This window comes from Engraulis encrasicolus, chromosome 10, assembly GCF_034702125.1.
Source record: "Engraulis encrasicolus isolate BLACKSEA-1 chromosome 10, IST_EnEncr_1.0, whole genome shotgun sequence".
In the NCBI taxonomy this organism is placed as follows: domain Eukaryota; kingdom Metazoa; phylum Chordata; class Actinopteri; order Clupeiformes; family Engraulidae; genus Engraulis; species Engraulis encrasicolus.
In genome coordinates this window covers 35000338-35025220 of record NC_085866.1, presented here as the reverse complement: position 1 = coordinate 35025220, position 24883 = coordinate 35000338, and the positions used below count along the sequence as shown (strand labels likewise).

Here is a 24883-nt window from a genome sequence, read left to right as displayed (position 1 = left end):
ACACCATTGTATAATGAAATGAAGTAGGCCTATTTTAATGCAAAGACAAACGACTACCTATACATCCGGTAAGTTTGTGAATTATGTTATAGGCCCTCAATGTTTAACCTAACCCAAAGATGCAGAGTAGACTAGGGCCTACTCATTCTGTATGGGAATGTAGGCCTAAACAGCCAGACAACAGAATAAACAACATATTTACAGTCAGAGACCTTAAAATAAGTGACGCATAAGGGTATACATTTCCTTCAATTACGATATTGGCTAAATGAACTAATCAGAACATTAAACCTAAAGGCCTAACGTTTTTACAGTCCTGAACGACGAATCCCGGGGGCATTTTTATTATCTATTCTGCCCTTTCGAAGACGTCGAAATGCTTATTTCCTCCACGAAGGAGGTTTTGCTTGGGGTAGGCTAACGGTCGTTGGTCTATCTGTCAGCATAACTCAAAACGTTCTGAAGGGTATTTATTAACATTTCTATAGGCTAGTTGGTTAATTCTGGTGGTGGTCTAGATCCAGGATTTTTTTTTTAAATTGCCATTGCCATTGCCATTTAATTTTGACATCACAAAAAACAAGGGAAGGATAGACTTGAAAAACAAATAGGATGCCATATAGGGCTATAGGTCCTAATTATTTGTTAAGTAAATCTTCATTAAATCTTCATTGGCTTCCAGGACAACACTCCTAGCAGCCTAGGCCTACAAGTTGTTATCATTAAGATTAGGTTATTAACCTAACTATTAACCGAACTGGTCGGCATAATGGCATAATGTACGCTACCTAGGCCTACTTTAAATCGCACAGGATATCGGCTGACTCGAGATTCACAGCGTCGTTAACTTCGTTCTTTTGATGCGTTTTTTATTTCTGTTTTTTTCCACACACTGCCTGATTAATGCCTAGGCCTATATTGTTTTTTTGCGGTGAAGAAGAACTTAAACCCCTTGCCCTTTTGTCATCCCCCCCTCCCCAATTCGAAATTTTCACCACAATCCGTCAATAACTTCTTTTTTTTTTTTTACAATACACTGTAATACACTCGATATAATAACTAGGCCTAGTACTAGCATTGGACAGCAGTGCAGAAAGCCTCCAATGCCTATTCCATTGTGGTTCAGTGTCTGACAATAGGTATATTGGAGCCATACTCTAAAATTAATTTAAAATTCTACAGCTAACCTTACAACAGAAGAATACATGATTTTGGTATAAAGCTCAGTCAGTGAAGAGATTCCCGTTGATTCGGAAGTATATTTCTCGGTATTTTACGTGAAAATCAAGTAAATGTCGCCCATTCATCTCTATGTATTTCCAGCGATTTTGAGCGATTTTCACACCAGCCGCCATTTTTTTTTTGGAACAACTGATTCCCGGAAGCTAACATGGTTATGAACCCTCTAGATAAACTCCACCTCTATGATCACACTAAACTGGGAAAGACTTACGTCAGTTGATTCAGCAAAAGTTCTTCCTGTAATCGAGGGAGAAGTACAGCGCTGCATTTATATCCCTCACTTGCGTTTCCTCCACTTGATTTGCCATCATAATGGCACGATCGTGAACAGTTTCTTTGTTTTGGATACAACCGTTAGCCAGCTGAACTTTAGGTAAAGCATTACGGATGGAAATGTTTATCTCACACGACACGACCCAGCGCTGGCACGGCATTGTCCAATAAAAAAACGCGTTTTTCATATCTGTACAGTAGCCTTCGTCGAAGGCCTGTGCTTGGCTCAGCTGATCGGACCTGGGATGGATTAAATGCGCGATCATACTTTATATTTTGAATATTATCTTAACTTTTCGATTTCAGTAGGTCCATTTTTAATTTAGTGCCGTAACAAAATTATTCATGGCTTATTGAGTAAACAAATGACAGGTTTGTCCGAGAGCCACATGCAGTTCCCAAAAGAGCCACATGTGGCTCGCGAGCCATAGGTTCCCGACCCCTGCTCTAAGGACTTTAAATGGGGACCAAAACGTGTTTTAATTTGGTTTTGATTTGGCCTAATTATAAAAGTTCCCAAGCAGAGATTTGGTCACAACCTCAACACAAAACAAAATTCAGCGGAACCCCTGGAATCTCTGGCACACACCCCAGATTAAGAACCAGTCTAGTTTACAAGGCTAGTCATTGGTTTCTTTATCAGTTAGCCTCCTGGATTAAAAGGCTCAAACATCTCATAAGGATGATGCTGGCAGCCGTTGCTAGGTTTCACCTGCGCATTAGCAGAGCCAGTGGTGAGCCAGTGCTGGTTCAGTCCACAGCTGGTTGACTCCCTCTGCAGAGCTGTGCTGCTGATGCATAAAGAGCCTGAAATAGGTTTTGATCCAAAGCCCAACACATCTAGCTGAGGATTTGTGATTTCTTTTTTTGCAAGTGTTGACATAATTTTTTAATAACAAAAAAACGGATGCTGCTGCTGCTGTATGTTCCCCGATATACCCTTTGTGATTGAGAATAAATGAGGCATTTCTATTTTGGTTTTCGTAGTTCTAAGATGGTCAGGGAAAGGGTTCTTCTTTTTTATTCCTCCTGAAAAGCGCTCTTCCACCACGTTGTTTCTTGCACAGCCCTCAAGGTCATATCTGATAAGGAATGCGCCATTAGAGTCAGTGTCTGGAAAAAGAAGGTGTCGTATTTCTCATTATGGGCTGTGATCCATAGACTAAAGGTGAAATAGACCTCTAGTCTCCAGACAACCAGGCTAGCACAAAGTTATTCTTGACCATCATTTTGTGGGGCGTAAACAAGATTACCCTTCCACCCTCCCTGCAGCACACATTATCAAAAAATAAACAAGCTTTATCCCCAGTGCTTGACCTCTACTTGCTTAAGAAACAAACTACGGGTGAAGACAATGCACGCACGCACGCACACAACCTGCATAACTGCAGGCCGAGACAACACACAGATACAAATCTAAAGCCTTTAAATCTTCGAAATTGTTCTGTGGACCTAAGCAAATTTCTCCTTCATCCATCCTTCCATTGCTTTCCATGCCTGCCACTAAACACTGCACAGTACCTTTGTGATTCACAGCTGCAGTGACCTCTGAAATAGGATGCCAAGCCTAGTACTGCCTGAGCAAACTCTGTACCGTACAGTGCAGCGGGAAAATGAGAACATCCTCCCACCCCATCTGAGACTCCTGCAGTACTTTCCTTTCCTTTCCTTTCCTTTCCTTTCCTTTCCTTTCCTTTCCTTTCCTTTCCTTTCCTTTCCTTTCCTTTCCTTTCCTTTCCTTTTGAAATAGAAAGGGGGAATATGATTAAAGCCAGAGTAAGTAGTCTTTTTTTTTTTTTGTTCAAGCATAAAATAATATTTCCAAAATCACCTCAGCGGTTCATCAGTTTTGTAACAAGGTGAGCAGTACTGATGAATTCGCTTAGCGGCCCGCCACGGGCTGTAACCGCACTAAGTAAGTTTTAGAGAAGGAGTGGTGGAGTGTCTCTCTCTGTAAGCTTAGTTCTCTTAGACGCAATGCTGCAGGGCAACCAACCACCAACAAAAACTATGTTACATTGCTGCACATCGGAGAACTTCTACTTCTACTATCTACTGTCTATCTACTTCTGCTATCTCCAATCCCTACAGGCTCATATTATTGTCAGGAATCTGATGAATCCATGGCACTGTTATAACTTGCGTGCTCATGTGGGTGCTGTGGCGCAACATCTTACGGCACCTGTCTGTATTGGGCTTGAGTGTGGCCTGGGCTCCCAACCCTACCTCATTTCTCCTATTCGCTTCCTGTCCAACTCCACACTCCATGCAAAATCCCTAAATGATAAAAAGAATTCTGTCTCTCTCTGTCTCTCTCTCTCTGTCTCCCTCTCTCTGTCTCCCTCTCTTATTCTTATCTTTTCCATCCTTCTCTCTTTTGCATGTAGACGGCAGACAAGCGTAAGGGCATGCTTGACGAGCTGGCGATCGAGATGGCGCAGGAGAAGTCGCGGCACAAGGAGGAGCTGAGCGACGTGCGGCTGCAGCACGAGAAGGAGGTGCTCAGCGTACGCGCCCGCTACGAGAAGGAGCTACGCGGCCTCCACGAAGACAAGAACCGCACAGAGGAGGAGATCCGCTCTCAACTGAGAGAGGAGAAGGTGAGGAGGAAGGAGAGAGGAGGAGGAAGGGCGGTGAGAGGAGGGAGTAGGATGGAGAGAAGGAGTTATGGACCTGCACGAAGACAAGAACCGCACAGAGTAGAGTGGAGAGAGAAGAGAGTAGGAGTGGGATGGAGGGAAGGAGTTATTCATCCTCCACAAGCACCAGAGCCACACAGAGGAGGAAGGAAGAGGAGAAAGAGATGGAGACAGACAGATGGAAGAGTGTGGTGGAAGCTAAAAGACAAAAAGAGGGATAGAGACATACCGACGGGAGGATATAAGTCATAGCAGAGGGAATAGGAGGTGAGGGTGGGGAAGAGAGAGAGACATGAAATGTGGGTGAGAAGGTGATGGATGGAGGAGGGGGGGCAGAAGGAGGGCTGTGGGACAGGTGGGAAGCCTAGAAAAAGACAGAGATGAGAGTGGGTATGGATGTTCTGTAGGAGAAGGTGGTGAGGGAGGAAGAGAAAAGAAGAATAAGGTGAGACTGGATGGATGAAGTATGAAGGGATGGAGTAGTGTGGTGATGGATAGAAGAGAGACAAAAGCGGGGGACGAGGAGGAGAAGGTGAGGGCAAAGGAGAGACGGACATAGTAGATTGATAGAGAACCTTTTGAAGGGTTAATCCTAACACAACACAACACTTCACGTCATAGTTCCAAGAAGGTGTAAGCACGCACAACAAAACAGACGGAGTAGAAACCGACTGACCCAGAGATAGACAGACGACTGTTGGACCGATGGCGTGGAATGTGTGAACAAGATTATGAGACAAAGGCTTTGTTTACAGAGAGAGGAGAATTGCTAAGACATTGTAAACTGAAAGAGAGCAAGACGGTAAAAGAGAGTTGACGACGGAGACAAAAGCACGAAAGCCTCAGGGCTACCCACAGCACTCTTGAATGAATGAGAATCTAAAGCCCAAGAGCTCGTACGACAAGGCAGCCGTATTAAATCAACAGAGTTAGTGACAAAGATGTAACCCTCTGCTTCCAATGTCACATTAAGCCAGCTTTTACTATAGTTTGCAGCCTTTGTATCCTACTCTGCACAGTATAGACTTCATCTACTCTGAAGATATGTTCACAGTCAACACACCTGAGGTATGAGTGATTGGCGTGCCCAACTTCTAATTTAAAATTAATAACTTTGGGTGCATGTAAAAAGGACTGTACATTTAAAATAGGGAAGAACACTGCACTTGGAGTCCTCCTAGGGAAACTGCTGAAGGAAGGATGCCAGTATTGACCTGCAACACTGTAAGAAAGATTCGCAGCTGGCTGTTAGCATAATGAAATTCACAGTTGTAATTACAGGCACGTCTGCTTTGTGCCTTATTGATGGGACCGTGATATTGATAAGTGTATTAATTTCCCACGTTCCAGTGGTCTGTGTGGAAGGTATTGAGCCAGAACTCCCTCCTGGCCTGGACTGCAGCTGCTACTGTGTTGCCTTTTGTCTGTCATCGATGTAAATCATTTGTATGTTGTTCTGCAACCTTGAATGTATTTGCAAAGTTAAACAATGGCGGTCAGTGATTATGCCTCCACCTATCGAAAGGGCCAAAGGAAAACTGTCCTTTTGCAGCCCTTGAATCTGTGCATGCGTGTTTTTTTGTTGTTTTGTTTTTTGAGTTTTTTGTTGTGTGAAATAACTTGTTAATAGGTCAGTGAAAAGCAAATAATATGCTGTAATGCTCTGTAACAGATACATGAGCTGATTAAGTTTTGGACGCCAAAACTTTCAAGATGGCCGACTTTCAAAATGTCTATTAGGTTAGGTTAGGAGGTATTAGGTCCGGTCAAGTTCAGCCGCAAAATGTAATATTGCATCAAAATGTGACGGCACTTGACCACACGTATAGTCAGGTGGTTCATTTGCCAGTTAGCATTTAGTCTTTGCCATTTGTCAAGTCCGTTAAAGTATGTGTAAGTATACGCATGGCTCATGTGTAAACCAGCATAAACCTGTTGAGGAGACAAAGACACTGAAGAGGCAAATGGGAAGTAACTTAGTAATGAGCCTGTTGAAAGAAAGCAGTTTTGTGGAATCCAAAGACCGTAACTCCCCATGAGAATCCAGTCATCACAACTTTAATTTCACCAAATGTTTAAAAAGTCCCACAGTTCACTGCTAACAGCACTGTGCACTGTGACCAATTTCTAAAAAAAACACACCCATAACTCATCAACACTAATTTCAGACCTAGTACCACCACCTCCACTCCACTGCCTCTGCCCCAGCTACTACCCCTCACACCCCAGTCTGCCCACCAGTTCCCTTCTGCGGCATGATCAACACACACCGACCCAATACTGCCTCTTCATCCCTGCCCCAGCCCCGGGCTCCCTTGCATCACCTTACCTCGCCCCAGCCCTCACCCCACCCCAGTGGCGTCTGACATTACTTTAGAGGCTGCGTGGTGTCCCTGCTCGGTGGCTGGCTGAGTCCAGCATCATCAGTCTGGCTAATTGACCAGCGTTGGGACTCACAGAGGGGGCCAGGAGGCGGTGGTGGCTGTTGCTGCTGGAGAAGAAACACTGTAACTGTTAACCCATTGATGCCTGATGTTGCGTTGCACAACATTGGCCCTGGTGCCTGGAGCTGCATTACGCAACATTCAGGCTCATGAGATTTGAGACAACTTTATTAAAAATCTCTGTTTGTTTGAGATGAACACATTCTAATGAAAGATGAGGGTCTTAGCGTTTAAATGCAACTTAGTGCATATTTTTATGTGCTTCAGAAGCTGAGATATTCAGGCTGAGGGCAGCTTGTCTTAAAAAGGGCTCAGGCATTTTGCACCCTTTTTTTGCCTTAAGGGCTCTGCATACTTCACGTGCGCACTTTGGCGCGTGTGGCGCGAGAACCATTAATGACGTCATCACTTGCGACAGACTATTCATACTTCAAAAGCGCTTTCGCTCGCATTGTCGGAAGTGCCCTCTGCTGTTCATGAGAGAAACGGCAGTATTTTTCGCAACTCGCAGCGTGAGTTCTACGGATGTATAAAATAGAAAGCCAAACACGGCTGCTGTAGGGCTACTGAATGTCTGACTTGTGACTTACCACATTGAAACATATATTTTTTGTTGTAGCCTACATTGCCAGATCATTCCAAGACCATGTGAGAGCATTGTTCTGGCGGCAGAATTTATAAATAGATCGCCGAACACAACGTGCTTCTGAACAAAGTAAACAATTGTTTCACTGAACAACATTTAAGAGAGAAGATAAAATAACTCTCTAGGACCTTTTATTATCCTCAAAATGATACAGGATCCATTCTGTAGTAGCCTACAGTAGTTGTAGCCTCTCTTCGCAACTCCTGCTTTGTCTGCCTACCTGCGTGGTCGCTGGTGGCGCACGACAAGTTGCAAAAAATGTGGGGTGCACGACGTCGCGACATGGCAGCTCGCGCCACGGCGTGTGACGTCATTTTGGGTCACGTGACGGCGCGAGTGAGGTCGCGAGTGAGGTCGCGAGTGAAGTATGAAGGAGGGTAGCGCCAGTCACGACAAGTATGAATCCCCCTTTATGCGTCAATGGGTTAAGCTACATCCTCTCACATTGTTACTCGCCTCTTGCATCGTAAAAGTTAGAACATTTTTCAGTTGGATCTCGTAACATTGCATCGTTGGAACACATGCTGTACACATTCAGTTGACTGATATCACCCACTGACTAGTGACTGGCAAATATATTGTTGCGCTCTGGACTGGACTTTATTTAGGGATCAGAGAATCTGTGGCGTTTGCTCTCCGCTTTCTCTGCTCTGCTCTGCTCTGCTCTGCTAGTCTGCAGTAATTGGGTTATTCCTGCGGCATGTGCTCTGTGACTTGTGACTCAGCCTCGACTTGTGTGTGTTTGCGCATCTCTTTCTAGGGGTTTGCATGTGTATGCTGGGAGGGTTTTTTTCCCCGTGTGTGTCTGTGTGAGAGTGAAAGTCTGTGTATTTGTTTTGTGTTTGTGTGTGGGTGTGGGTCTGGTTCGGAGTCTCTGAGTATGTGTCTGTGTTCATGTCAAGGGTGATTTGAAAAGAAATTGAGCCCTGTGATCACTCATTCAGCGGTGAGAGTTTTACAAATGAACTTCGGTGGGAAGCCTGTAGGGTTTAGAGGTTGACTGCGATGTGCAAGGCCAATTTTAATGAAGCTAAAATACAAAAAACTTCTCCAATAGCTCAAACCACTGACGGTCAAACGCATGGCTTTTGATTTTGTTACTCCACGGCAAGGCTATGATTCTGAATCACAAAAGAATAGTCAAAAGAATAACCCTTAGTGCTGAGGCAACTGTCAGCTATGTTTACCAATTAGCGGTAGAGGTCTACAACAGCAAACTCCACAGTCTGTCCTTGCACCTTAAGGTCAGGCATTGGCTTGGACGCAGACTTCAGAACACCCATAGGCTTCTTCAGTGACTCACACACTTGCATATAGTTTTTGCCATGGTCTGTGGTCTGTATGTATTGCTTACAGTATATATTTGAATATACAGGGAGTACAATACAGCAGACTGCATGCATCATTGAACATTGAACATTGAACATTGAAATGAATATTCAGTGTACAGAATACTTGTCCTGTCCCTCTTTTAAAGGGACACTGTGTGAGATTTTTAGTTGTTTATTTCCAGAATTCTTGCTGCCCATTCACTAATGTTACCTTTTTCATGAATACTTACCACCAGCATCAAAATCTAAGTATTCATAATGACTGGAAAAATTGCACTTTTCATATATGTAGCTGCAAAAATGACTCTACTTGGACCATACTAGAACATATTTGTTTATTACTTAAAAGACTTTCATGTAAAGATCAAATTTGGCAATTGGCAGCCCAGTTTCAATGAGCAGCATAGTTGCAGTACCCATTTTGACCATTTCCGGCACAGTGTCCCTTTAAAGATATCAGAATTCCAAGTGGATTTGTGTAGTTTGTTTTTGTAGCCTGAACCCAAACTTGTTCACTTGTTCACAAACTCATTCACTGACTTGTATGCACCATTTAACTCCTGTGTGTCTGTTTGTCTGTGTCAGGCGCGTACCAAAGAGCTGGAGGGTCTTCAGCAAAGTGTGGAGGAGCTGCAGGCCCAGGTGCAGTCCATGGAGGGCACCAAGGGCTGGTTTGAACGCCGGCTCAAAGAGGCCGAGGTAATGCAGCAAAACAGTGTTGCCATTGTATCTCACTAGGTGTGTGTGTCTTTTCCTGTAAGGCCGGTCTGCGAATGCCAGCCTTGTGATATTACAGTCAGTACTCTTGGACCATGTGTCTCATAACCTCTCATTTGTTTATACAGGCGAATCGCTTTCATTTTATTTTTGAATGCAAAGTAAACCTACCCACTTACTTACTAACTGCAGATACACATGCATACAGTAGGTGAAGTAGTGTTGTTGTGAAAAGCATAGTCCACAATAAGCAGGTGTAAATGAATCCAGACATAAAAAGCTAAGCATATTTTGAAGATTTGTGACTGGGCTTGCTTGCCGCCGTTCATTGAATTTCCAGGTCCTACTGTATTTGGTTATGGTTGACAAGTCCTAACCAACACAACAAAGTGACACAATAAAGAGCCCCTCCTGGGTATTGAGCCATTGAAAGTGTTTGCCAATTGTCACAGTCCTCGATAAGTGACACTTTAGCTGAAGTCTCCTCACAGTAAACTGCCATTGCATTTGTTTTTGTGATTTGGCTTGCTTGTTACAGTTCCAAAATGTCCAGGTGCCATGTTTATTATGCGTATGGTTCACTGTAACTGACACAATAAAGTGACAGAGCCCCACTTATCCATTGAGCCATTGAAAGCCTCTGCCTCACTCTGTCGCCCATACTGCAAGTGACGCTTAGATGACGACTCCGTCCTCGCTGTAAATGAAGACATTTCCAGTTTGAGAAGATTTGTATTTTGGCTTGCTTGTCACAGTTCCAGACTTTCCAGGTGCCATGTTTATTTTCAAAATATTTCACTTTAGTCCTAACTGACACAGCAAGGTGACAATTAGCCATTTAGGCATTTAGCTGAAAGCCTCTGTCTCAGTCCCCTATACTGTAAGTGACACATTACTTGTAGATGAAGGCTCTGTCTTCACAGTAAACTGCATCTGTCACTGGAGACGGTCTTTCTCATTACAGTCCTCTGGCCACTTGATGTCACTATTGGTTTCTGCATCATCCCATCACTGCTCTTACCAGCAAGCACCTCCTTCCTCCCTCCCTCCCTCCCTCTCTCTGTCTCTTACTCTCTCTCCGTCTCTCTCCCTGCCTTCCTTCCTTCCTCCCTTCAGCTTGTTCCTGATGCATTTTTTATGCATAGCCTTTAATGTGGACTCCCAACTCGAAAACAATGTGTTTCATTGTTGATGCCATGTTTTTTGTTGATCCCATAGCCTCCGCTTGAACCTCCTATCAATAATGAATGTGGAATTCTGGGGGGTATGGTGGTGGGGTGCAGAAGCTGAGCAGCAGAGATGGTTGATGGCCACGCTGCCGCCAAGTGTTCCATATGATCTTTGGTATCAGTGTTATTGAAAGTTCTGATGGGTTGAATGGGTGTAATGCCCTGAAGCAGTAAAGCTGAATTTGAGAAGGTTCTAACGGGCAGTGTTCTGTGTAGGAGTGTTCTGTAGCAGTAGCGACAGGATGGGTTGTAGAAGTTTCTGATGGGTCTCGTATTGTGTAGGAGTGTTCCTTAGAGGTACCAATGTTTTGGAAGGTTCTGATGGGCATTCTGTGTTCTGTTTCTAGGAGAGCATAGAGAAGAGTCTTCTGGACCATCAGGAGGAGATCCAGAAACTGCAGAAGGAACATGCTGTACAGCTGGAGGTATAAAGACCTATACACTAAACACAGACACACCGACACCGACACCGACACCGACACCGACACCCACACCCACACCCACACACACACACACACACACACCCACACCCACACACACACAGACACACAGACACACAGACACACAGACACACAGACACACAGACACACACACACACACACACACACACACACACACACACACACACACACACACACACACACACACACACACACACACACACACACGGTAATTCCGTCACTTAATCATTATCACATATTGATAGACCCATAGAACAATGTGTACTCGCCCTGCAGTCTTGATGGTCTGTCCTGTACTGCACACTCCTACTGTATTATTTCCATTTGAAGCAAACTGTCATTCTAAACGGCTGTCTCAAGTATGGATGTTTCAAACGAAGAACCGTGCAAAGGCGTACTACTCATAAAACACATATAAACAAACATAGCCCCTTGGGTCTGGCACTCGGGAGACAGTACCTATTACTGTATTTAAGTAGAGATTAAAGACGTCACATGGCCGTTTCAGTCAGATGACTTGTCTGCCTGTTACGACTGTCTGTCTTACATGACTATTTCTGTCAGATGACTGTGTCTGTCTGCTACTCCTTTTTAATGATGATGTCCGGCCCCGTCGGTCAGTCTGACAGGTAGTGGAGAGGTCCTCTGTTACTCTTGCCGTCGAGCGTGCAATCACAGAAGTCTCACTCGTACTCTGAGCCCCTCCCCATCCAGACACAAGCCCCTTACCTTGGCCCGTGGCTGTGGTTCTGTTCCCGATAGAATCAAACCGAACTCCTGCACTCATTGATATGTAACATGGACTGCACTTCACAGGGTCTGGCGGTGCTGCTGCTGATTTATTTTCTCAAATGCACTGCCTTGTGGTAAAAGTAATTACTCGCGAACATACTAGAGCAATTCATCACTCCGGCCTGTCCTCGGGCCTGCTAATGTTGTGGAACTTAGCATTAAACAAACCAACGTGACACCGAAACAGATCTTATTTTTTCTTTCTTTTTTTCCCAAGGATGGACTTGTAGTTAGAATCCCATGTGTGCGTGGAGTCGTTATTTTTTCTGGAAGATGTTCTGACACATGGTTTTTACATCCACAATCCCTACGGAACCCCCAAACTTGCACAGCAAAGATGAAGGCATTATAATAGCACGCATCGCTTGAAAAGCTCCGCAACAACCTAGATGCTTAACATTTATTTAAAACTTGTTTCCAAAATAATTTGGGTGATTCATCGATTTGTGGTAGAGTGAGTTTACTTTGCCACCTTCCATGAACTCTACTGAACACAAAGTAAGTTCTAGCATCTTACCAACCAGGAGGGTGACAGAATATGAATCAATTTAGTATTGAAAATCTTGAAAGGCTGCACATAGCCTTACGGGAAGCTTGCTACAAAGAGTAAGCACAGTGTGAATACAACATTGTTGCATTATTTTAGGAGATGCTCAGAGAATCCAGTGATGTACATGGAGTGAGCGCAGACACCAAATGTTTATTATGAGAAGATGATGAACAAAATTAATCTTCAGGCTAAAATGTGTAGAACCAAATCCCCTAACCCATGTCCTTTCATTTTGAATCGAAAGAACACCTTTGTTCAATCAACAGTATCCCTATTTGTGGACAAAACCTTGCAAAGTTCCAAGCAACATCAAAAAAGTATCTAGTAACGCATTCCGAAGTTCCTTGGTTACGTGAAAGAGTGAAAGAAAGTGTGAAAGCCATGTATACATGTATAATGTGGCGTTTCAATGTAATGTAGAAGGGTGGGATATGGCTTTGCATACCTTAAATCATAGCATCATGTATGTGACAGTAATTGCTGTAATTACACTGCAACGCACCAGACCTTAAAGGTATGAAATGGTCAAAAAAGGTACTGCAACTATCCTGCTCATTGAAACTGTGTCGCCTATTGCCAAATTTGACCTTTTCATGAAAGTTTACTTAGAAATAAACTAATATTTTGTAGTATGGCCCAAGTACAATCATTTTTGCAGCTTAAAATAGCTATTTCTGGAAATTCAAAATGGCGGACCATGGAGAAGATCCCCCTTTTCATGTATGAAAAGTGCAATTTTGCCAGTCATAATGAATACTTAGAATTTGATGATGGTGGTAAATACTCAGGAAAAAGGTAACATTAGTGAATGTGCAGCTGGAAATAAACAACTAAAAATCTCACACAGTGTCCCTTTAAGCAAATGTAAATATAGATTCATTTGTCTGCATTGGTTAATATTGTTTCATATGTAAAATACTATATGTATTTGTGTGCCCAGGGTAAGGAAGGCGAGGTGGAGGCAGTGAAGCAGCAGCTAGCTGAGGGGGAGAAACAGATGGAAGCGCACGAGGCCTCCATCATAAAACTCAAACAGGTATGGCACAACAGATGACATCATGCACGTTGCAGTAGTTTCACCCATCACAAATGGTGTGTGTATGCATCAGTCTGTGTGTGTGTGTGTGTGTGTGTGTGTGTGTGTGTGTGTGTGTGTGTGTGTGTGTGTGTGTGTGTGTGTGTGTGTGTGTGTGTGTGTGTGTGTGTGTGTGTGTGTGTGTGTGTGTGTGTGTGTGTGTGTGTGTGTGTGTGTGTGTGTGTGTGTGTGTGTGTGTGTGTGTGTGTGTGTGTGTGTGTATGTTTTCATGTTTCTGTGCCCACAAACATGACCATGATTTCCCCTCTAGCGATCAATAAAGTGCATCAGTACATATCTGTGGCCATATGCATGCATGTATGTGCTCTCATTATGTAGAACTGGGGCAATGGACATATGTATCTTCCTAAAGAGGTTAATCATGGAGGAGTGGTGGATGTTAAGGCTGATGGAAGCACAATGGGTTGGCCACTAATGCATCTTCTCCATCATGTCATGTCATTGACAATGCACTCTCCACCGGCTATGATATGTTGCCCAGGCTATATGAGCGATTGTGCTTGGGGAATAGAGGCGGGGTCGGGGAGTTGGGGGGGTGGGGTGGGTGTGGGGGCACTCTGCCAATACAGAGTGGAGACCTTTTGCCCCCCTATAGAGCCAACTGTGGAGCTAATTCTGCCCCTCCCAATGTTAGCGAAAGCGAAAGTAAACTTGTGGACCTGCTCCAGTCTTAGATTTTGCAATCGATTCCTCTGTAATGGGGCAAGACGCAATCTTTTAAGTTTTCAGGCGGAAGGTTATACTGTAAATTGTACAAGTATTGACAAACGAGAATGAACCCTCCCCCTCCCCTTGGCAGCCATGATGTGAAAATCTATGACTTAAAAGCTATGACATTAAAACCCACTGCTTTTGATCAACTTGAACTGCCCCTGAAAAACTGATAGACTTGATTTTTGAAAAATAATAGGAGCCTTTTCTTCTTGGCAACCCATTATCCAGCTTTTTAGAGCAATGCTCAACCACTTCGGTGCTCCAAAATATGCAAAACACAATTGTAGAACATCTATATTTATTTCAATAAAAGGGGGTAGATTTGTCCTTATTTCTTTGATGGTTGTATTTACTTGGCTCTAGGGATTTCACATTAAAAGCACTAGACCGTTTTATTTCATGTATACAGGCCAGCTCAAATGCTCCTCTCGGAGCTGTGGCTGTGGGGGTGTGCTTATTGAACCCTTCCACGGTGTGTGACTCACCGCAGCAGCCTTGCCTTCTCTGGTGCCTCGCGGCAGAACAATGCTCCCGCCTGCCTGCCTGCCTGCCTGCCCGCTTGCTCGCTTGCTCGCCTCCCCGCAGATACATCTGTCGCTGCCAGGCAGGAGCAGTCCCCCGGAGACACTGTGTCTCTCTATCTTTTTTGGGAGCGGGGTAGGGATACAACACGGGTCTCTTTTACATACACCACAAGACAACCCAAACTCACTCTGTGCCATCTTCCCTTTTTTGTTCTTCATTGTCTCCTCTCTCCTTGTCTCTCCCTCCCTCCCCCCTCTCTCTCTCTCTCTCTCTTTCTCTCTCCCTCTATCTCATTCTCTTTCATTCCCCGTCTCTACCCTTCTCCCCTTTTGTGTCTGCGTTACAGGAGATTAAAGACACGGTGGATGGACAGAGAATCCTGGAGAAGAAGGGAAGCTCTGCGGTAAGTGGAGGCCGACCACAAAAGACAGCGGCGGAGCGAGGGCGAACGAGAAGCAGAGAAGGATGGAGAGCGAGCGAGCGAGGAATGGGATGGTGGGATGAAGAGAAATGATTAGAGAGATGGAGGGGCTCCTCTCTCCATGTCCTAGTTCCACTCTCTCTCCCTCGTTTCTAAATTGACATGTTGCATCACAGACAACTCCTCTCGACCGCCCCAGACACACACACACACACTCTCTCTCTCTCTCTCTCTCTCTCTCTCTCTCTCTCTCTCTCTCTCTCTCTCTCTCTCTCTCTTTCTTCCTCTCACTCTCTCTCTTGCTCTCTCTCTATTTTGCTCTCCTCATCACTCTCCATCTATCTACCTTACTGGGCCGCTGCTCAGGTTCACCCCCTTAGGCCCTGCTTTGCCCTCTGTCTGTTCTCTCTCCCTCCTTCTTTTTCTAACTCCATCTCTCACTCGCCTCCCTTCCTCCACTCCTCCCCTTCCTGCTTCTTTCCCTTTCCTGCACTCTGCCATATGTCTTGCTCTCTTGTCCTGACTCTTTCCTTCTTTCTTTCTTTCTTTCTTTCTTTCTTTCTTTCTTTCTTTCTTTCTTTCTTTCTTTCTTTCTTTCTTTCTTTCTTTCTTTCTTTCTCTCTCATTCCTTTCTTTCCTTCCTTTCCTTCCTTCCTTCTCCTACCTCAACCCCCTCCTCTATCTCAGTCTGTATCCTCTATTCATTGTTACATCTTTTCTCAGTCCTCCTTAAGAGCCTCTTGTTCCCTCCCCCATCTCTTCCTCCGCTTTACTTTGCTCTCGTGCTGCGTGCACGTGGCGGCAAGCAAACACCCCATGCGTCGCATCTCATCGCCTAGCATCGCATGGCCTAGCATCGCATTGTCACATTGTCCCCCCTTGTGCTAATTAGCGTGTTAAGCGATCCACCTGACTTGTCCCGGGCGGGAAGAACACCTCGCACTTGCACATCACGCCCAGCAAGTGGCTGAGCACATGTCGCCGGGCTGAGCTGAGCTTAGCAGGAACTGTAGAAGGCCTAATGACAGAGACAGAGAGGGAGGGAAGGTGTTGTGTTAAGGAAGGAAGGAAGGAAGGGTGAAGGTTGGTTTCACTATATTACCTCATCTGAGGCTTAAGGACGGAAGGGAGGAAGGAATAGACACCGTCACAACACCTCTTTACTCTTTCTCCCTTTCTCTCTGACTCTCTCTCTGTCTCTGTCTCTCTCTCTCTGACTGTCTATCTCTCTCTCTCTGACTGTCTATCTCTCTCTCTCTGACTCTCTCTCTCTCGGCGTATCACGCCTTGTTGCCACCTGATGTACACAGCTTAGCGATTGTGGCAAAGTGTCTCGCTAGAACACGAGGCTCAGGTAGGAAGTTGCAGGTAAGGTGAGATAAGCGATCTGGTGCCAGGTGGCACATCCTTACCGCTCATCTGCCTCTCATTAGAGCTAAGGGGCACGGAGGCCTCTTCCTCTTACCCAGGTCCTTAACCCCACGTACCACCTGTTTTTATTACCCACAATGCCCCCGTGTTGTGTCATTATGCACCGATGGTGTGCCGTGCTGTGCTGCTCAAATGGCAGATGCACGCAAACGAAAAAGCTTCCCGTCACCTACCATGCCACCTGGTCTCATGTCATTAGGTGGCATTTGGGATAATCATGTACACACACACACCTACACACACGCACACATGCACACACACACACAAATGCTATTGCATGCACAGATGCCACACACGCATAGGTTTGACAACGCAAAGGCCTCAGAAATTTTAAGCAGGTGGAAGTGCCCTGCTTGCCTTCCCTCTCTGTTCCTCATCTCCACTCTACTCTACTCTCGCCTCCCCTTTCTATCTCTCCTTTATGTTTATGTGCCCAACTACCTTCTATTTATTTATCATGTCCTTGTTTTTCATTTTCAATAATTGTTGTCTTAGCTCCCATTCAAACTGTCTCCATGTTATACTCCCCACTGTAGAGTTGGGAGTTGCTACTTATTTTTCTCCTCCCTTGTACCCTTATGTAATATGCTATGTTACTATGGATCAGTCTAATTTCCCTCAGGATTAATTTAGTACATCTACTCTACTACTACTGTCTCCTACCAGCTACTCCACTGCTACTACTCCTCCTTTCTTCTCCTCTTTCAGTTATGGACCTCTCTGTTAACTGTGATGGGTGCATGTGCAGCTTTTGAGAATGCAGTAGCTTTAAAAATCCAGTTGCCCAGTAACAATTTCGGTAACACTTTATTTTAGGGATACATCTGTTAGCACTAATACATGCAATGTCCCTGTATAAGTAACTTGTAAGGCATGTACAAAGCAAAATCAAACATTTGTTAGGCATGTATTCGCAAATGTCTTGTTCATGCACAATAAGATATTTATTACCAATTAAACCTCAATAAGGACCTAGTAGGCCTTAGCGTTTGCTTAGTACATGCCTTACAAGTTACCTATGCAGGCATTAACATTGTATGTATTAGTGCTAATAGATGTATCCCTAAAATAAAGTGTTACCACAATTTCACATTTGATACACTTTTTAGCTGTCTTTTTTACCAAGAAAGTTCTCATCGCCCCCTCTTGTTGACACCTCTCCACTCCGCTCTGTCTCTTCCTCTGGCATGCAGCTGAAGGACCTGAAGAGGCAGCTGCACCTGGAGAGGAAGAGGGCCGACAAGCTGCAGGAGAGACTGCAGGAGATCCTCACCAACACTAAGACGCGCACAGGTGAGGCCACATTCACACCCACCATTCTTGGTGCGTGTGGTGCGGAAGTGTTTTATTTTTTTTAACTTATTCTGGGGATTAGGAATGCATAAAAACAGATTTGTCCTACCGGTCTGTGATTGTGTGGTACACGACTGAAATCTGTGTAGAAATGGAACTCTAACGTGTCCAGTCTGTGAGGTTTGTCCTATTGAAAACGCCACGTGTTGAGCGCTCTTTGCGGTGTGCTGTTTAAATGACATAAAGACACGTGCACACAAGACTGTAGGGCGTGACCGGCAGACTGGAACGCACCAATTGAGACATCACATACACGCTGCGTTTGTCCCGTTTCCACGTTGTGGGACGCTGTGTGTGTGTGAGAGAGGGGCCCATAAGAACACACCTGCTGCACAGGTAACACCTCACCTGCCCAGGTAAGACAAGACGCCAGTGTGTGTCCCAAGAGGTGGCTGACCCTCCACGCGGGCCAGCACGTGCCCCAACCCCATCAACATTGCGGTGTGCCTGGCGAGCTGTCACGGGCAGAAACAGGAAACACGCTAGCGGAAGATAAAGTGCCGTCCTGTGAAAAGGGAGATGGGGAGATGTTAGAGGACGAGGGGTGGTGCGCTCCGATCCCCTCCGCTCCCCTCTGCTTCAAGAGGTGTCTTCTCAAATAGTCTGGGAGCCTCCGGACGGGGGCCCTGTTACATCATGGGGTGCCATGAATCATTTACGGCAGGTAAGTGAATATGCAGAGCAGGCATAAATAAGGAAGCAGCTCCAACAGCCCTGAGCCCGAACCAGCCGGGTGCTGAAGACCACAAATTAGCCCACATCAACGCTCCGTGCTTCGCCCCCCGTCCCAACCCCCCCCCATCTCCACCGTTTGTCAAAACGCAGAGCAGCTCGTCCTAAGCCCCGGTGCTGATTGGTGTGGGTTTATGTCTTTAGTGTGGGGCTATACCGCTTCTTCGGGGGTGAAACCGAAACTGCTAAGGTACTACCAGCTGTCACCTGCGGTTTTGGTTTGGCTTTCATGGCACGACGTGCAAGTGGTATAGCGTGCTATGGAGCCCCGGCAGCTTGACAGCATAAGCATGTAGCGCCTACCGTGAATAAAGGCTGTAAGTAAAAACCTGTTATGCATGGCATGATTAAAACAATGCACAAGGGGATCCTGAACTTCCTCGCTAAGTCATAACCATGCAGTGCACTTACTGTACACAATCACTAGTGCTCACACTGAAATAATGTGCTGAACTGTATGATGTATAGTATACTGTCAGTGATGCGCATTGCAGATAAATGGCAAGCACACACAAGTTGAGGACAAATGTTTCTCATGGTTAACACTAGGGGTCGACCGATACAGGTTTTTTAATGGCCGATGCGATACCGATTTTTTTTTCATCACCCTTGGCTGATACCCGATTTCCGATACCCGATATTTGGGGCCGATATAGGTTTAAAAAAAGGTACGAAAATGACAAATAAACATTCCTTTAACATTATCAAATTGAGGTAGAACTTGTAACATTTAAACACCCACTCTAACAATCAAGTAATGTCTAACAATCAAGTAATAAAAAATAAAGTGTCTTGGTGCTTTTAAAAAAACCCGAATGACATAAAATAATAAATATTGCGTATCGGCCAAAACCACACGCGTATCGGCTGATACCGATGCACTTAAAAAATGCAAAGATCGTCCCGATACCGATATATATATATATTGGTCTACCCTTAGTTAATACCACAAAACAACATTGAAGAGAGAGAACATTTTTACTGTATGGTGTCGCCACTTAATTGCCATGTCTGGTACAGCTGTTGTACTTCAGAGGCATTATTGAACTTGCATTAACAGGGCGGCGTGTGTTGTTTCATTTTATGCGAGTGTTTTATCGGTCACGCGTCACTGCACAGCGTCTCACTGCAGTTTATCCCTGCGTGTTTTAATCCAATAGACCTGCATTGTAGGTATTGCAATTCCACATGCACCTCGTGTGTTGCTTTCGATCAGCGGTGACCTCGGTTATCTACAGGTCACATGGTTATGAACCGCTGATCCTTTTACTAGAGACCCGTGTCCCATGTTAATATCCAAAAGGTCAGCTGAAGGTCAGAGTCTACTGGATATTTTCTGCAGTACCCACCTCACAGCTGGATTGAGGTGTGACCATGTGTGACTTTTTTTTTTGTTCCATCTGATGGTTTTGAACAGCGACCAAGTGTTAATTGGAGCCATTGTGTGTGTGTGTTTTTTCCCCTTAGTAAGCGTTCTTCTTCTCCAGAAGCACCATCGCTATGCTCTATATGTACAGAGAATGGGGCCCAATAAAGATTTTTATCTCTGTCATGTTGGAAATGAAGTCAATTTACATTCTGTTCTGTGGCCACTGATTTGGAAAATTAGCTGAAAGCAAAAAGAGAAAAAAAAGGAGGGTGCTTCTTCCCCACTCATCCCACAATTATGTTTTGGTGCTGATTGGAGGTTAGGAGCAGTCATTGTAACACTCTTTATTGTCTTTCTTCTTAAAGATGACAGCGAAGTGCAGAGGAGTTTAACTCTTAACGGCTGTTGAAAAAAGATAATATACTTCCCATTTACTTGGACATCTGCGTATAGTGTCTGTCAGGCAGCTCACTGCTGTTGATGAGCCTTCAGCAGGATGGTTCAAGTCGATTAACCTTTTTGCCGCCCGCAACGGCCACATATTTGGCCTGCCCGTTAATCAACACAGTGCCTTTGTGGTCGACAGGAAGAGAAAAAAAACGGGTCCAAATTTAACACATGATATCCTAGTAGCTAGCGCTTGCAAAAACTTTGGTGGTGAGTGGTCTTGAAAAAAACAGTAAATCCTTTGGGGACACCCCTACCCCCTCTCCCCTCCCTCCACCACTCCCACCAGCACCCAGCCCAACCCAGCCCCTCTTCTTGCGCATCACTACGAGCTGTGGAGGGCTCTAAATATTTGATGGGCCCCCCCTTCTCCAAATGTGCCACAGAGCAATGCATACGCGCATTTGCTCTCCGCTGATTGTTGGTGATGCCAGGGCAATCCTCTTTTGGGCCATCCATAATTGAAGCGCTGCTGAATTTTTAATGGGTTTGCTCTACAGAAAGTTTAGAATCAGACATTTTAAAGTAGGCAAGCTTTATCTTTGTCATCTGTCCGGTAAGATCCTTAAAACGGGCGGTGTGTGTCAAACAAGCCGGCCAAGCGAACGCCCACACAGACAGGAAGTACAACACACACACACACACTGTTCACACACTGTACACACACACACACACACACACACACACACACACACACACACACACACACACACACACACACACACACACTGTACACACACACACACTGTACACACACACACACACACACACACACACACACACACACACACACACACACACACACACACACACACACACACACACACACACACTGTACACACACACACTGTACACACACACATACGCACACACACACACTGTACACACACACACACACTGTACACACACACACACACACACACACACCACACACACCACACACACACACACACACACCACACACACACACACACACACACACCACACACACACTGCACACTGTGCACACGCACACTGCACACACACACACACACACACACACACACACACACACACACACACACACACGCACTGTACACACTGTACACACTGTACACACCTCGCTGCTGCCTTGGCCGGCTGGAACATTTTGCTCAGCGGGGGTGTGCTGTAGTTTTGCGGTGGAACAGACAGCTCCAGTATAATGGCACACTCGCCGCAGAGAAGTTTAGGTGCAGAGACTGATCTAATACTGCCCGCTGCTTTCTGACTCTCTCTCTCTCTCTCTCTCTCTCTCTCTCTCTCTCTCTCTCTCTCTCTCTCTCTCTCTCTCTCTCTCTCTCTCTCTCTCTCTCTCTCTCTATCTATCTCTCCAGCTCTGTAGTGAATAGGAACTTTGTGTGTGTGTGAGTCCTCAGCACAACATAAATCTTGCAGACTGGATTTTGCATTATAGGCCTACATAATCTGCATACAACTCATGGTGTTTTGGCTTTATTCTGGGCATATTGCTTTAATTCCAAAAACAAATCTACCTCTCAAATGGTCCTGTTGCAAGTTCGAATCCCATATAATCCATGGGTGAAGTGCCCTTAAGCAAGGCACCTACACTAATCCCACATTGCTCCGGGGACTGTAACCAATACCCTGCACCTAAATAAGGGGGGTGTTAAAGGGGGTGGGTTCTGTGGTGCATCTTCTCTTATCGCTACTTTATATTTCTCTCTCCACTTTGCTTTCTGTCATCTCTCACTATGTCCTAAAGTTGGCCTAAAGTAGGCCTATATTAAGGCTTAAAATCTCCCAAAAATTAAACATTTGCTTTGGATAAAAGCTCAGTATAATACAATGCAATGTTGTGTGTGTGTGTGTACGCATGTGCACGTGTGTGTTGTGGTCCCTAGGCCTGGAGGAGCTGGTGCTGTCTGAGATCAGTTCCCCAAGCCGCACGCAGCAGACTGGGGACAGCAGCAGCGTCTCCTCCTTCAGCTACCGCGAGATGATGAAGGAGGGAGCCGCCAACCAGAGCACTAACAAGGTAAGCATAGAACACACACACACACACACACACACGCGCACGCGCAAGCGCGCGCGCGCACACACACACACAGAAGCACACACAAACACACACTCGAGCACACACGCACACGCACACGCACACAAACGTTAAGCACTAACAAAGTAAGCCCTATACAGACCACCGGCGCACACACACAGGCACACATACTTGTATCGTATGCATAAATCCATACTTACTACTGCAAAAAGAGGAAGGCGGTAGGGGCCACCCAGAGTGCTAACAAGGTAATGCCCTTATGCACCACACACACACAAACACGCACATACTGTCTTATTCTGATACTCATATACGCTTGCCTACACACAAACACATACTTTATGTGTGCTAATCACAGTCATCTAGGTAGTCAACACACGGTTTATCAATTCAGAATTGAATACAATTCAGACACTGAAGAAGATGTACATGTTGTAACATCGAAACATAAGTAACTCGTGTTTACACCAACTACAGTAAAAGATGAAGGATTAAGCCAGAGATTCTTTAAGTATATAGAGATATGCCAACATAATACTGTAGGTTTCTATGGGCACCTAACGTGACCAGGTTCCGGTCTGCCTAAAGGGGCGTGTCATAATGCTCCTAGCATTGAATAGAACAGTCCTTAGGTCTGCCTAGGTCTGCCTAAAGGGGGATTTCCCCCCCAATAATAGAACCCGGAAACAATGGGCCAATGGAACCTCTCTCTCTCTACTCTCTCTGATTAAGCTGCAGTGTTCTTCATACAAGCACTGTCCTCCAATGAGACACTTGTCAGCTGCTGGGGACATAAAGTCTCTTAACCTATGCAGTACACTCAAATCAGATGTCAGCACACACATACAACCAAACCGAAGCATTCAAACCAATCGGGGTCTCCATTGGCAACCATGGGCACTGTGTGTTTGTGTACTAGTGTGTGTGTGTGTGTGTGTGTGTGTGTGTGTGTGTGTGTGTGTGTGTGTGTGTGTGTGTGTGTGCATGCATGTGCCGAAGCATCCTGTTGCCATGCCAACCTGCATCCAGGACTCCTACCCAGCCAGATGGCACTTGCCACAAGCAGGCAGATAACCAGACAACCAGACAGACATCGCCAGGCAGGCAGACAACAAGTCATCGCCCGCTGGTGCGAATTAGACCTCAAATGAAGCTGCCTGCCTGCCTGCCCTGCCCCCCCTGCCGCCATCGACCAACGCAGCCAGATGCAGACTCCAGACGCCCGTCCCTGGGCCATTGATACACGAGTCTTCCCTTGTCATATCCAGGCAGCCGGGAGAGAGAGAAACCAAGCACGTGGTTCCATGTGCTCGGGTACCAAAGGACTAAAAATAGCAACAGCGGGTTGTAGAGTTACTACGTGTATAAATACTGGTCCCCTTGAAATAAACACTCTTGGCGCCGCCATTTTCAGTGTTTTTGCACCATCACATGTCTGGGAGAAGTGTCATTGCCTCATTTTTAAGGACGGAGGAATAAAAGTCAATTATTATTTAGCTATTAGGAGTGTGCCAGAGGATTTGGGTCAGGGGTTATTTTTTTCAGTTTTCAGAATAACAATTTTTCCCCCTCCTCACATTTTATTTTTCAAATTTTGGCTACATGTGAATGGTACATGATTTTTAGCACATCTGAACATATCTCAAGAGTGATGAAATTGGATGAAGATTAAATGTAATTTTATTGCATGCATATTTCCTCCATATTACATTTGACATGTGCCTTTATATCAGTGTCATAATCCTTTTCACCCAAACGATGAAACGCCTGCTCTGAGGTGCATATCTCTAAAGTGTAGCTGCTAACTACATTAGCTACTTTGCTGGTTTCAATGCAAGTTCCCGTTAGTAACTACCCAAGTTGCTAACAACTTTCAAGAAACACTCCCCTGATTGAGTGTTTTTCTAGTCAGATCCAGAGAGAGTTGGTCTGTAGAAGCTATACATACCACAGTAAAAAACAAGCGCAAAGACTTCCTTAGGAAATAGCCATATTTCTCAATATCCTCACATCAGAGAATGCATTTCCCTTTTTAAATCCCCAGGCTTGGTAATATTCTCCTCCGCCTCTTTGCAGGGGGTAGCTTTTTCTTTCCTTCTTCTTTGTTTATCGCAATGGCAGAGCCTTCCTGACTCTTTTTTCCCTCCGTGAATGCTGAGCCCACCATTTTCAACATTTTTTTGTATATACAGTATAATGTATTTCTTTATTTTTCAACGCCTTCCAGCGACTTTGGAAGAAGAGCCATCTTGATTTTATTTTGTTTCCCCAACTACGTGGTCTTTGTGAGCGGCCGTAGGATTTAGGGCAAAGCTGTTTGGGTTTCCAAAAATATTGCGGGCGAATAGAGCAGTCACTACTGTCACGGCTGGAAGGACTGATAAGGTCACACTGGCACTCTAAGACTGCTCAGTCACACACACACTACCCCACAGT

The 24883-nt window shown here is 45.1% G+C and overlaps 1 protein-coding gene across 2 annotated transcripts in view; it reads left to right on the top strand.

Moving 5' to 3' along the window:
• Positions 1-24883, top strand: part of gripap1 (GRIP1 associated protein 1) — a 102916-nt gene that overhangs the window by 35438 nt on the left and 42595 nt on the right. For both annotated transcript variants that reach the window (XM_063208710.1, XM_063208709.1), the window contains 7 exons: positions 3903-4115; positions 9161-9274; positions 10869-10946; positions 13265-13360; positions 15006-15062; positions 17705-17804; positions 22296-22429. In XM_063208710.1, coding sequence (XP_063064780.1) covers positions 3903-4115; positions 9161-9274; positions 10869-10946; positions 13265-13360; positions 15006-15062; positions 17705-17804; positions 22296-22429 — 792 coding nt within the window. The remainder of the gene's footprint in view (positions 1-3902; positions 4116-9160; positions 9275-10868; positions 10947-13264; positions 13361-15005; positions 15063-17704; positions 17805-22295; positions 22430-24883) is intronic.